Raw genomic sequence first — 13663 nt, forward strand, 5'->3', positions numbered from 1 at the left:
CCCTGTGTTCCATCACCCCTCACAGTGATGGATGTACCGCTGCTGTTACAACAAAGATGGCATTAAGCCAGATGCAGAAAGGGGAATTACAGTTTCCAATGTGTGCACCACTATTGATTTCCAGTTTGGTGCGTGGGTGACAGAAGCAATGATCAGCAGGAAAAGGCTTCCTTCTGTAACCTTCAGTCTTGGAGGTTATCAAAGAGCAGACTTGAGCAAGCTTTAGGTATTGCTTCAAGACCTCAGTATCAAACAGGATTCAACAGTATTGTATCAAAACTAAGAGATATCCCAAGGTATGTGTGACTTGTGACCAAAATCTATTCTACAAGATCTTTCATAACGTGTAAAAAAATGGTGAAAATCTCTTCCAGTTAGTAACACCAGGATTTAAAATTTACAGTGATAATGCTAAAGATTTTTCCACTTGGTCAGCGATGATACAAGTCTTAACCTCTCTTGAAAACTAATTTATCGCTAAGAGAATAATTCAGGTGAAACTTTCATGTTATCTCCAGTATTTCTTGCCCTGAGAATGTGTTGGATGTTTTTGAATCATTCCCTGCATTACACTGAGCAGCCAGACCATAAGAAACCTGGACTCAAGGGAAATCAGAGCTTGCTGGGGCTGGCACAAGTTCTGTGCAGGGCCAAGAGTGAGGCACAGCACTGAGCAGTGGGAAATGATGGGAATGAACCCTGGAGTGAGTGTTCTGCACCTCTGGGACCCTCGAGCCACCTCCCTGTCCCCACTGCAGCCGGTGGCATCCCCTGTGTGCCCTGGGAGGGGCACCCCCGAGGTGTCCCCTGGGATGAGTTGTGTGGCTGTACCTGCTGTGGGCTGTGCTCTCCCTTGCAGCCACCATTTCATCTGCAGCCCAAGCTGGCCACGGAGCCCGGGCCTTGCTGCAACAGCTGCTGCTTGTAAAGAGCCCCGTAGCTAATTTTGGGCAGCCTTTTGTAGGAGTAATGACTCCCAGCCCTGTGTTTGGGTGAAGCACGATGGTCATTTGTGCTCATTGAGCCCAGCTGGTGCTGCAGGCACTAGCACAGCCTCCTTAGCTCCCACTTCAGCCGAGGGAGGTGCTGTGCGGTGGGGAGTGAGATTTTAGTTGCTATGTTTTGAAAATGGTTGGAGATTCTGAGGAGAAGGAATAAACATCAGATGGTTTTAGTCTGGGCAGAGAAGGTAAGGAGATGAAAAGGGAGATGTCAGAGGAAAAAAGAGCTGTAAGCAACAGGGTCCAGAAACAGGGTGAAGGCTTGTGAGCTGCTCCTGATACAGCTGCTGTCACTGTCACCCCCACTGGGACTTGTTCCTGGTGCCTTTTCAGAGCAACAACCCACTGCTGGCTTTAGAGTGAGATGTTTGTTTCGCTGAGGTTTTTATACAGTACCTTTTGCACTGTGCAGAAAGATGCAAGAAAGCCAGCTAGGAAAGAGGTAATGGCAAGAAAAGGAATTTGATTTGGAAAAAAAGTAAAGATAGTTCCTCATTTCCTATAAAAAGAAAAGAAAGGGAATGGAGATATGGCTTTTAAAGGGTCAAATCAGATCTGCTTCTTTGTGAAAAATAGACCTGATGCCTAGCTCCAGTACAAACAGCACCTGCAGTTCATACTAGACCTTAACAGTAAAAATACTGTTCCTGGTATTTAAAAACAGTAAAATTGCTGTGCTGGATTGTAAGTGATTAAGAAGGTGCCCAGACAGCTTTGTGTGTCCAGCTACAACTGTTCCTCTGCTACAGGGAGATCATCTGCTCCAGCAGATCGCAGGAAGAAACATCCTTGGTCACCCTGGCTGCCTCTGAGCAGGGGCTGCCCTTGGCTGTCGGCTCTTCTGTCAGCCTCAGGGTCGTGTGAAGGACAAGGGGCTCCAGAAAATAAACTGGTGAGAGCAGAGGGGAAGGTCACCAGGCTTTGCAGACTTATAGATATATTTATATATAATATACATGTATGTGTGTATATTTTATATACAGATAGGAAATGCAGTGAGTGAAAGAGTGCAGGCCCACAGGGAGAGCAGCCTGGAGCCTTGCAGCGGCACAAAGGATTTTCTTTCACGGGAGGGTTTCGCTCTGGAGTCTTCTTGCGGAATTCCCGGTGCTGGGAAGGAGCAGCTCCGCAGGTGGGGGCGGGTGAGCGGGGCTGTGCGAGGCGACGTGCGGGCGGCGGGCCCTGCCCATAAAGCCGGGGCGGCGGGAGGCGCCGGGGCCGGGATGGCCTCGGCCGGGCGGAGGCAGCGGCGCAGGAGGAGGCGGGAGGCCGGACCGGCCATGGAGGGTACGGCAGGGAGGGAGCCCTGTGACAGAGCCCTGAAGGGGATGTGTGAGTGTACAGGGACTGCATTTTGGGAATGGGGGACTGGCGTATGGCACAGCTTTGCGTTTATCCCCCTCCAGCCTGGTTGGGTGTCTTCAGCACAAGTACCTCATTAAGGATTCAGAAAACTTGCAGTGCCTAAAGGAAAAGGGGGAAAAACCCACAATGGTCTGGTATAAGCGTCATTAAAAAAAAGTTATATTTTCCTCATTCTTAATGAAGGACCAATGAACAAAGTCTTGTTGTGGTAGAAAACAGTGGCTGCTTCATATTTATTTTTAAACAGAAGCTGCCTTTGATTGACTATGTGAAGGACTGATTAACTTTTCTGGCATAAAGGGAGCAGCCATGTCTGGGCATTTTATCTCAGAGAAGGTTTTCTCTAATGTGCTCTCCTACCCTCTATCTGTTTCAGTAGATGCTCAGGAAAAGGAAGATTCTGTTAAAAGCCCAGACTGCGTGGAAAGACTGGCACGAAAATACATGGTAAATTTAAAAATTGCTGCTTCTCTACCTGCCTATTAAAATACAATGCAGAAAGTGTTTGTTGGTTTGTCCTTGGCCTGGTGATGCAGCTGCATCAGCTGGAAAAGATTGTATGAAGAACAGGTGTGGATGAATTAATTTAAATGGGAGGGATGGAGGTAACTCCTCCACTTGTGTGCTACCCTCTGGGGACGAGGTTTGTTTTTAAGTTCTCTTTCTAAGCAAGAGCTTCAGAAAATATGAGAGTGTTTTGAGTCATTCATCTGCAGTTACATTTCTGAGCTGTAGGGTTACCAAATGCAAAGAAACAAACAGAACCACAGCACAAATTAAAAAATGTTTTGTAAAGCTACTCACAAGCCTGGAGTAACCATTGTTAGCAAGTGTGAGGCATGTTCAGGACTGCTTCCCTTTGTGGTTTTGGGGGTGAGGAGTGATGAGAGAGGCTTTCATTTTCCCCTTATGTCTCACTTGCACAACCCAACCAGCACCACAGCTGTGGGATATTTGGGAAGATGAGCTCGCTTCAGGTGGGGAAGCTTTAGAGAAATTCAGCACCTGCAGCTGGTACTAGAACTAAAGCTTCAGCCGGAAGCTGCAGTAACTTCTGCTTTGAGTGGATTTTCTTTTTTTTCCTCCTCTGCAGCAGAAGTGCACAGTGGAGTCAAGCACAGAGTCTGAGAATGAATCCAGGGCAGAGGTAAGGACTGACTCTGAGGTGTTCTGATGGTGATGTGATTTCTTGATGTGTATCCAACTCCTCCTTCAGCCTCAGTAGGGAGCATCCAAGGCATGTTGTGGGGTTGTTGGTTTTGTGACTGGAAAAAACCCAAAGCAACCCCAAACCCAATACTCCCCTTTCTATTGGGCTCTTTCTTACAGCTGTTACTAACTTTAGAAAAGTTGATTCTAGGGGGATAAGGCAGGAAAGAGACAGTGTTTTAGGCAGACAAATGCTAAGAAAATGCTGACCTGAGATGTTCCTGGTGGTTAACTTTCAGCAGCTCTGGTCCAGTGAGATTTCTACAGCTCTGGGTGGAGAACCTCCACCTTCTGACTGTCCCTTTTGGAGGAGATTAAGAGCAGCTCTGTTGCTGTGGCAGTTAGTTATGGATATTGGAAACTTCTTGAACATTGCTCTGTCAAACCAGTGTGTTTAGTGCTGATGAAAAATGACCTGATGCTCTCAAGTGGAGAACAAAATAATTTGTGGGTAAAACTCTTTGGAATTGATGCTCACTGTTGGTCCATGTGAATCACTGTGCTTTGGGACTTGGTGAAGCTGCCTGCCAGGAGTCTGCCACCACTTCACCTTCCAGAAAGGTCAGGGCAAGGCTGGAGCTGTTCTCCTGTGGAAACCAGGCTGGAATCCAGCTGTGTGCTGGCTGGGCAGGGTGCAAGGGCAGCTCACACAGGGCCCAGCCTGAGCAAGGAGCTGGCTGCTCTCACCAAGGGTGCTGAGGCAGGACTGGGGGATTTCTGTGCCCTTTGGAGAAGCAGAAGGGCTTTGTGGGGGTGCCTCTGTCCTTGAGGCAGCACAAGAATAATGGTCACAAATGGGCTTGGACTTCAGCTCCTCTGACAAAGCCTTTGGTTTCCTGGTCAGCCCAGATTCCCAAGCCCTGCTTTGTCTCAGCTATGCTCAGTTCTCCCCCTTCCCACTGGAAAAAGCATGGCACTGACTGGCAGGGTGTTCTCTGAGCACTTGTGGTGGATCCTTTTCAAGAACTTTCCCACTTTCCTTGCTGTTAACTTCTTTTCCTTTGTGAGACTTGGTACCTGGGGTTTGCTCTCTAAAGGGAGTCTCCCTAAGTGGCTTTTTTTCTTAAATTAATAGGCCCAGACTCTAAGCACTATTTCAGGATTTCAAATCATCCCCATGTGAAAGAACAAAAAGGGACCTGAGTGGGAGGGAAGGTCTCTAAACTGTATCCTGACTACTATTATTTAATGCTGGTTTGGTTTATTTTTCTGGTGGCATGTAATTACTAATTTTTCTCTTTAATTCAATGCTTTAAGTGCACTAAGACTTACCCTAACTCTATTTTAGGCTAACTTTACCAACCCTTTAAAAGTTAGACTGAGACACACTTTTTATTGTCTTTTAGCAAAGTGACAATCTGGCTTCCTCTTCTCTAGGATTTCCACCTAGAGAAATTCTGTTTTTCATTTGATAACTTATGGGAAAGTGCCTTATAAACCTATGTTAATTTCTCTTAAATAGGTTGTGCCTAGCCCACTTTCTGGAGGACCCAAGAAAGCAAAGGAATCCAGAAGACTACAAGTAGGTTTTGGGTATTACACAGTTCTTGGTGTCACATCCAAAAACTAAAACAGAGGTAGGAGCGTGTGGATAAACAGAAAAGCTTCCACAGTAAGTCTGTGACTTAGGTTGAAAGGGATTTTGAAGTCCATTGTATGTTGCATCTTGTTTGTTTTTTTTTTTTCTTTAAGGACAAATAATCCTCCACTGTGTTTAGGGATGTTTATTTTAGTTTGTAGATCCTTATGATGGTGACTCAGAAGATGCATCTGTTCACACTGACTGTGGTATAAAAGATGCACCATGGAGAAACAGTGCCTCAAAAGCAGTGCCTTTGGAGGGTGCTGATACTTCAGAGGATGAAGAATCCTCCCCTAATCCCCCAAATGTCAGTGAAATTCAGGCAGTACATGACTGCAGAGCAGCCCTGGAGCTCCCTGGCCAGAAGAAGGGTCTGTTGCAGTCACCTCCAGGCCCAGGAGCATTTATCCCGGCGGGGCTGACACCTGACCACGCCTCACCGAGGGCTGTTAACCCTTCAGTCTCCGCGGGTCTCCCTGCAATCCCGGCTGGCACTGCTCCACAGCCCCTGCTCGCAGCTCACTGTGATGGCACAATGGCAGAGCAGCCCATAATTAAAAGAAAACAAGGGATTCCTGCTCCAGAGGGTGCTAGTGAAAAACTAAAGAAATTCCGTACCACTTAACCTAAGGGATGAATAAATCATTGGACAGACTGTTCTGGAGGATCATTCTGGTAGAGATTTCTTTTGCAGTGTGTACCTGAACTAACCAGGCTGCCTCAAGCCTGTTACAAATGCACTGCACTGTACAGTAAGCTCTGAGCTCCACCTGAAAAACTGAATCAAACAAGTTGTGTGGCAATTCCAGTGAACACGAGCAAGGGTCTATCCACAGCATGACAGACCAGCTCCTCTGGAAGCAGCAGCCCAGAGTGCCCAGGTCCTCTGGAAGCAGCAGCCCCAGCTCCTGTGTGCAGTACCTGGAGGCAGCTGCTCAGTTTCAGTGTAATCTCACCAACACTGACAAGGGTTTGTCAGGAGGGAAAGAAGAATGACCCTTGGCTGCAATTATCTTCCTGGCAATTCCAGTGAAAACGAGCAAGGGTGTATCCACAGCATGGCAGACCAGCTCGGTGCCCAGGTCCTCTGGAAGCAGCAGCCCCAGCTCCTGTGTGCAGTACCTGGAGGCAGCTGCTCAGTTTCAGTGTAATCTCACCAACACTGACAAGGGTTTGTCAGGAGGGAAAGAAGAATGACCCTTGGCTGCAATTATCTTCCAACAGCTATGGCTTGTCTGGCACCTGCTTCACTGGTGTTTGGCTCCTGCTGTGCCTGACCTCCCTCCGAGTGGTGAATGATACAGGTTTGACTGCCAACAGCTGAACTGACTGCAACTGCTGGCAATCCAGCATTCATTTTCTGCTTCAAAGGGGGAGAAGTTGTCTAATTGCTGTTAACACAGCTGCTCCTTCCTTGTTTGACCAATGTTTTGGGCAGTTTCTGTGTAGCTGCCAGAACAGTGTTTACAATGTGATGTGGAACACATTAGCTCAGAGCTGCTTAGTGAAAGCAATCATTCAGGAGCTGCAGGAATGGTGCCCACAGATGGGAGACCAGTTAGGGAGCAAAGCCTGTCTCTCTGATCTCTCTTTCCTGTATGGTAATTTCTTTAATCAGGTTTAGAATCTGGGTAGTCCATTTGTGTGGGAGGAGAACTACTAACTATGAAAGTATAATGATGGCTTGAAAGATGTTAGTACCAGCAACTTGTTTTTGTACAACTGGCAGAGATTTTTAGTTTCTAGTTTCTTTCATAGGACGGAAAGCCATTCAAAATATTATTTAACTGCTAACATTGCACCCTTCCACCTGTGTATATATTTTATTAAAGCAACTTCTCTTTCATCCTTATTCCCCTAGCTGGAAATGGTTTTTAATCAGCTTGGAACATATGTGGTTAAACAGTAAGTTTCAGAGGCTTTTGACCCAAGACAGAAGCTACTGTGGTTGCCCCTTGACTTGTTCAGAGGCAAAGATGGCTGCAGTGAAAACTGTGAAGTTAATTGAAAAAACCCCCAAAAAAACCAACAACCAACCACTTGCAGCTATAGATTTGTGTGTAGTGTGACTAGGCTACAGCTCTCTCTGGAATGAAGATGAGTGACAAGCTTAAGAATACAACACTGTGAGGCAGCCAAGCCCCTTATTTTAAATCCTATTAGACAGCCTAGCTCTCAGCCCCATTGGCTGAGGCTAAATAAAACTGAAGCCCCTGACTTTCAAACTGCAGCCAACACCCCTGAACTGACCTAAAGAGGATTTTACTTAAAGCAGCTGTTTCACACAGCATGGAAAAAACATGACAGGAGAGGAAGTAAGTGGAAAGGTAAGCCACATGGGACAGTATCTACTCATTGGAATATGTTTATTCAGTATGAGAATCCAGATGTGCATTAACCTAAAACCTGAAACTGCACCTTTTGTTAATTCAGGCCTAATGCAGAAGTTAACATAAAAGAGCTGAGGAAGAGTGTGCTCAAGCTCTAGGGTAGCTGAGACTCTTGATCTCCCCATCAGTGTTTGCCAATAGGTGGAACTGGTTTAGGCAGTTTTAATAGTAGCTGTAAGTGGTGCCACAGCCCAGGTCTGTGAGCTGGGCACAAACAGCAGCTGCTGAAAGGGAGGTGCATGTTCAGTGGAGTTGCCAACAGCCAGCTCTTCATTTAAGCTAATAATTCATACTGCAGCTGGTCCCCAGAGCATGCTGCTAGCAGGAGGTGCTTTTTTCTGTAAATATAATTGAAACTATGCTGGAGGCACTAATACCAGTTTCAGACATTCTGGTGCTGGAAAGCAAAGTCTCTCACAGAGGCTGAGACAAAGCAAAGGCATTAGAGTTACAACTCATCTTGGATCATGCTGCATGTAGTTCTCATCTCTGTTCCTCACAACTGGGTAAGAACTGCACAAAGATTATTAAACTGCACGTGCTTCACTGGTCTGGGATTCACACTTTGTAAAGTAACAAAACCAGGACAGTTAATCGGGGATTAACTTTGCAAAACAGTAGGGAGAGGGCAGACAGCAGAATTCTGTTTTAGTAAACAGCAAGCATTGACCAAAACAAGTATGTGAGGCAGGTGGAGATTGCAATTTTTCTTCCCAGTCCAGGCTTGTACTATAGAACCCCTTATCACAGAAAAATACCAGAGCTGATGGAAGTCACTGCTTTCATATGAGCAATCAGTGAAGGAAGGGCTCCCAGGATTTCAGTTTTGAGATTAGAAAGCTGTGTACTGCATTCTTCACACACATCTTTGAACACTTGACTTTAGCCACTGTCAGAGAGGACAGCTGTTCTGAGAGGATGATCAGAAAGGCAGAAATGCTTAGCCAACAAATTCAGGATCAGAAAAAGCAGGCAAATGCCCAAACCATTACAGCAACCCAAGCAATTAGCAGGAACTCTCAGCTTTCCTAATTTAGTAACGGTTGGTCACATGTGAGAGTCTCAAATAATATTGTAACTCCTTGTGTAAGCATTTTATAGCCTCCTCTTGGGTTACTGAGACAAATCTGGAGACATATTTTACCATAAAAGCAGTTTAAGAAAGAGGAAGCTCTGGGGTCAATAGGACAAGAAAGTATAGTTCAGGATGCTTCAGCTTCTCAATGCATTGTAGCAGGTTACTTCAAGTAAGACCCAGTCCATTGCAAGTAATTAATGCAATGGCCTGATTGTCACAGCAGCTATCAGGTTTTGTGTCTTACTGTACTACAGACTTACACTCCAAGGTTCCTGTTACTGGAGGTTAGCTTGAAGAGCAATTCATAGTTATTCTCTGAAAAGATCATGGGTATATGTTTTCCCGACCAAAATCATCACTAAGAATTAGATTAACAAAAGCAGATGGTCAAAATTTTTGCTATATATTTTATTTAATATAACATAATCCATCAAATATCACATCTACCAATAACCCTCTAAAAACCTCATTCAATCTTCCTTCAAAGAAATCTCTCCAGCCTATCAGCTTCCCATTGCACTGTCACCTTTCCAGCCAACTTGACACAAATCCATCTGCTAACCTACCCTGATTAAAAAAGTACAGGTGAGCACTACACAAAAGACTGACACTTACTATAGCACTAACCAGTGAAAATAGATTTGTTCACTCAGTGCAGAGAACTGCAACACCACGTTCATAGAAGCTGCGGGGATCTTCCTTGGTGGCTATTTCAAAGTCAACGGTGAAAATCAGATCAGCACGAGTGAAGTTCAGATAAACTGGTAAAGTAACCTGGGGAAAAACATGAACAGAGAAGAGTTCTGTAAGACAGCTGAAGAGTGTCACAGGTTTCTGTAAATTATATGGTACCAATGAGATGGGAATTTAACTCATATGTACTCAGTACTCAAAATATGAGGAAAAAACCCCAAGACTTAATAAATTCACATATGCTGCTATAGATATAAATTTGAGTTTTGACTTGAACAGCATTTTTGGATGTCTCTCCTTTTTATCAATCTACAAAGGAAAGACACAATCAGCACTAGGTCTGTTTGCTGCTAGCCCTGAAATCAGATGCCAACTGACAGCAAGAGTAATTAGAGAACACCAATTTGATTTGTTGTGCCTGGTACAAGAATCCATAAAGCCTTAGGAAAGAATTGCTGGGGATATCTAAATATTTTCATCAATACTTACAACATTTGCTTTTTTATCAGCGTTTGTCTGCTTGATCCAGCGAAGCTGTGTAATGGGCAGGACAGTTGAAATAGCATTTGAAAGCGACAGCTTGTTGTTACTGCATGTAGCTCCCTGAAGCTTCAGGCCTGTAAATTGCAATGCAGTTTAGAGTTATAAGAGCTTCCATACATCCAAAGGCTGTCTCCCTCTGTATCATTTAAGGGCTAAGTCCACTAAATGAGAAGTATTTCATACTGCAAAATGAAGATGTTGTAGGTCATACACTATGCAATACCACTTCAATATATACTGACCTGAGATTTATTAGCATTGGAAGTACTTCCTAATAACTAATCTGAAAATACTTTCAGAAAGCATGTATTAACTTTTTCAACAACAACATCTTTTTCATTTGACATAGCCCATTTAATACCAGAAGCTTCTGAAAACATTTCAGAGGAAGGTCCCTTCCTTCAGCTCAGTTTACCTGTGACTCCAAAGCTGCAGGCATCCAGGACTGCATTCTGGGTAGTTGTAACATTGACCTCAAGACAGAGTTCTTCAAGGGACCAGCTGTTTGCCTGGGCAACATATTGTCTTGTAGCAGTAATATATGCCTCTGGTACAAACAGGCCACCCAGGCACACATGGATGTTCTATTTAAGGGGGGAAAATATAGGGGGAAAAAAAGTATTTCAGCTGCAGTATTAATTAATGACCAGTACAAATTCTTCAGCAATGTATTTACATTAAAATGGTCCTACTGCTACTGGAACACAGTGTAACTGCTAAGATGCTTTTTGCTCTGAGGCTTTGTCTCCCACTGTTCCACAATACTAATGCTCCTCTGATCTCTGTGCAGTTACCCTGCTAAGCCTCACCACGCTGTGATCAGGAGATGCTCAGCAGCATTCACAGACATTTCAGAGAACTGGCTCAAGTTCATTGACTGAGAGGCTATTTAGAAGTCCTGATGTGAAGACTCCAGAAAGCAGTTACACAGCTCCACCAATAACCCCAAGAAGTCAGCACAAGGTACCTTCAGTTCTTTTGCTCCACCAGATGCAGCTGCCTGGGAAATATTCTGGAGCTGTTTGATGCGCTCACTGAAGTCAGACACCCACTGGATAACAGTCATACCAGCTGGCACTGTGTAATGAGACCAGCTACGAGGCAAAATACCTACAAAGATGTGATTAGAATTAAGTTTGGTTCACATACAGAAACTACACACTATTTGGTTGAAAGGGTGAAATTACACACTATACTGAAACTATATTGAAAGTAATACTTGGACTGGAATATCAGCCTCTATTTTAAAAGGCCCTTCAGTAAGTGAAAACACTTTCAAGGATCACAGAGCAAATGGCCTCTAGGTCTACTTTGTATTTAAAATGCCACCCACTTACAGATATCCTTCAAGAGCAGCTGCAGTTACACACAGCTTTTTATTGCAAGACCTAAGCTTCAGCTCTGCATGAAGATTTGGGTTCTTTAGAAGAAAAATGAAGAGATCAAGTATCTGTGTTTCAGAAAATGCTTTTGTTCAAATCACCACGTATTACATCATAAAGCATGTCTGTGAAAATTCTACGTGTATGTACAATCTTTAAATAGAAATTCAGAGAACTTGAATATTTTCTAGATTTTATAGGACCAATACTGCTCATTTGGTGGTATAAATAACTTTGTTCTGTCACAAGTCAGAAACTGAGAGAATTTAGTAAGATTTCAGCCCAGAAATTAAGCTGCTAATATAAATCGTACAAAAAAGCCTAACAATATTACTATTAAAGCTGAACTACTATATTAGAGCCTAATTATCAGGCTATTATCAACCTCAGCTTGAAATCTCATATCAAGCCAATGGGAATTTTATGCTCAAATTTAAGTATTACTTGTGTCAAATGACAAAGTCTATCCACATTTTTCTACCATTTTTGGGTTTTTTTAAGCTGCTGACCACAGCAGCCTCTTACAGAGTGCAAGAAGCAAAGAGAGCCCTGGGAGATGCTAGCTGGAATTGCCATACCTTTCACCAGCTCATTTATCAGTGTACGCAAATAGTTGGTTTGTTTCTTTTTCCCTTCACACACTTGAACCACATCTGCCAGGTCCTGACGAACATCCTGCAGCAGCTTAGCTCCCATTTTCACCTCTCTCTCAAAGAACCGGAACAAAGGATCCTGATGGTCAAAACATTCAAAAGTAAGATGCAGATCAAAGGTCTTGCTGGAAAACTGTTATGAAAAACAATCCCCAAAGTCTGGGTGGATGGAGCAGTAACACTGACTACAAGCACTGAACAGGAAGATGCAGCCTGTGGTGCAAAAGTGATTGCAGAAACTGTTTTACAACCAACAATCTCCTCTCCCTTGGAGAAGCAAGAAAGTAGAAGTCACAGTTGAACAATTAATGCAGAGTGCCTGGCTAGACTGTTTGCCATTGCATTTCTTCAAATGCTACCCAAAAGACATAAACCAGGTTTTAGGAACATGTCAAGAAACCTAGCAGGTCATTACATGGCTATGGCACTCAAAATCAGCATTGACACAGGCTCCATTGACCCCTCAGCAGTGTAGCTGGTACTTCCAAATCACAATGCACCTGAACTTGTGCTTTTCCTATGCCCCCATTAAATAAAACATAGCTCTTACTTTAATGTTTTCCACAGTCCGCTTCAGATGGTTTAGAGTTTGTGGGATAAGGTGAAGCCAGTTAGAGGCTGTGGTGTGCAGTGTTCTCATCCAGGCTGGGCGTCCATCTGATGTAGAATCAGTTCTTGTTTTCTTCTCAGTTTCTGCATAAGCCAGATCATCCTCATCCTCCAGCATCTGCATTTTCAGCATTTTACTGATCATATCTATGCCTAAAACAGAAGATTTGCTGTTAGAAAAGCAGTGGCATCAAGGTTACAACATCCCACTATATATAAGAACCAGGACTTCCCATTATTCCTAGTCTAGACCTAAGACTCAGAACTGCCCAACTGTAGGTGGCTCCAGAAGCTTACAATAATGCTTTTCAGAATCAAGATAGGAGCTTGTCATCTGGAAGATTAAATGCAACTGGCTTTTTTTTGATTCACAGGCTCCTGGTCAGTTTTTGGATTACTCAAAAAACCAATTATGTTGAAGGAGAAGGAGAAAGCTATCGACTCTTTAGCAAAACTTGTATTTCTCTTCTACTTTTTAGTTAAAATGATGGCCTGGAATTCAATGGAAGACAGATTGCTAAGTTCTGGATTTACCTTGTGTGGTGAGAAGAACTTTCTCTGCATTATTTGGCAGTCCCAGCCATGATGGTGTTTGTGTATCTGGGAGCATCTCAACCCACTGGACAAACTCTTCACGCCTGCAAGGGCAGAGTTTTAACATTCATTAAAGGGTTTCCTTTGCTAGAATGCCAAGGCAATGCTTTGCCTGAGACAGATGTTTACACAGCACAGAAATACAGGTTATGTGCTTGGGTTTTTTTTCTTTGTGTGCAGTTTTCTAATAAAGAAAAGTTGTATATGAGATCAGGATAAGGAAAAAATGATACCTGATTCCATCTGGCATCTGAATATCTTTGTGTCCATCAACCTTGCAAGCCAGTTTGAATTCACTGTCAAAACTTAAGGTGGTGAACAGACGTTCCAAGAAAGTGTTTAACAAACGCTGATCAAATTCATTATCGATACGACCTCCATAGATAGACTGGGCCATCAGTGTCTTCAGGGCAGACCAGGGGATCTTATCAGGGGAAATGTTCTGGCGACCCTACAATTAGCAGGAAACAATTGTTGAATTGAATTGAACAGTTTTTTTGTGCCTGCTCATCTAACTTCTTTAATTTCTCCAGCACAGACTGTTTCAGTGAAGATGCAAAGTAC

The 13663-nt window shown here is 43.8% G+C and overlaps 2 protein-coding genes across 5 annotated transcripts in view; one reads left to right on the plus strand and one right to left on the minus strand.

The window, feature by feature from the left end:
• Positions 1-1031: 1031 nt before the first annotated feature.
• On the plus strand, positions 1032-7085 carry LOC120503701. 4 transcript variants are annotated; one of them, XM_039712428.1, is made up of 7 exons: positions 1032-1189; positions 1751-1893; positions 2743-2813; positions 3460-3513; positions 5038-5097; positions 5309-6038; positions 6240-7085. In XM_039712428.1, exons 3-6 carry the CDS (start codon positions 2811-2813, stop codon positions 5780-5782), a joined length of 591 nt encoding a protein of 196 aa, XP_039568362.1. In that variant the 5' UTR covers positions 1032-1189; positions 1751-1893; positions 2743-2810; the 3' UTR covers positions 5783-6038; positions 6240-7085. The 4 variants fall into 4 exon arrangements, with proteins under 4 accessions (XP_039568362.1, XP_039568363.1, XP_039568359.1 ...); XM_039712429.1 differs by lacking the exon at positions 1032-1189 and having other exon boundaries at positions 1511-1893; XM_039712425.1 differs by lacking the exons at positions 1032-1189; positions 1751-1893 and adding an exon at positions 2236-2288.
• A 1924-nt stretch (positions 7086-9009) lies between these two features.
• Positions 9010-13663, minus strand: part of DYNC1H1 (dynein cytoplasmic 1 heavy chain 1) — a 44958-nt gene continuing 40304 nt past the window's right edge. Inside the window, exons 71-78 of the mRNA XM_039712430.1 lie at positions 13333-13550; positions 13040-13143; positions 12447-12658; positions 11822-11975; positions 10829-10971; positions 10277-10445; positions 9808-9935; positions 9010-9399 (exon numbers count right to left, since the gene is read on the minus strand). Coding sequence (XP_039568364.1) covers positions 9271-9399; positions 9808-9935; positions 10277-10445; positions 10829-10971; positions 11822-11975; positions 12447-12658; positions 13040-13143; positions 13333-13550 — 1257 coding nt within the window. The 3' untranslated portion in view covers positions 9010-9270. The remainder of the gene's footprint in view (positions 9400-9807; positions 9936-10276; positions 10446-10828; positions 10972-11821; positions 11976-12446; positions 12659-13039; positions 13144-13332; positions 13551-13663) is intronic.

The sequence above is a fragment of the Passer montanus genome, unplaced genomic scaffold (assembly GCF_014805655.1).
Source record: "Passer montanus isolate IOZ18808 unplaced genomic scaffold, ASM1480565v1 scaffold27, whole genome shotgun sequence".
NCBI classification, from domain to species: domain Eukaryota; kingdom Metazoa; phylum Chordata; class Aves; order Passeriformes; family Passeridae; genus Passer; species Passer montanus.

Bases quoted from the DNA above. Each gene is read 5' to 3' on its own strand.
- LOC120503701 (XM_039712425.1), top strand. The intron at 3,514-5,037 runs GTAAGGACTGAC...TCTCTTAAATAG, and splicing joins AGAATGAATCCAGGGCAGAG to GTTGTGCCTAGCCCACTTTC. The intron at 5,098-5,308 runs GTAGGTTTTGGG...TGTTTATTTTAG, and splicing joins AGGAATCCAGAAGACTACAA to TTTGTAGATCCTTATGATGG.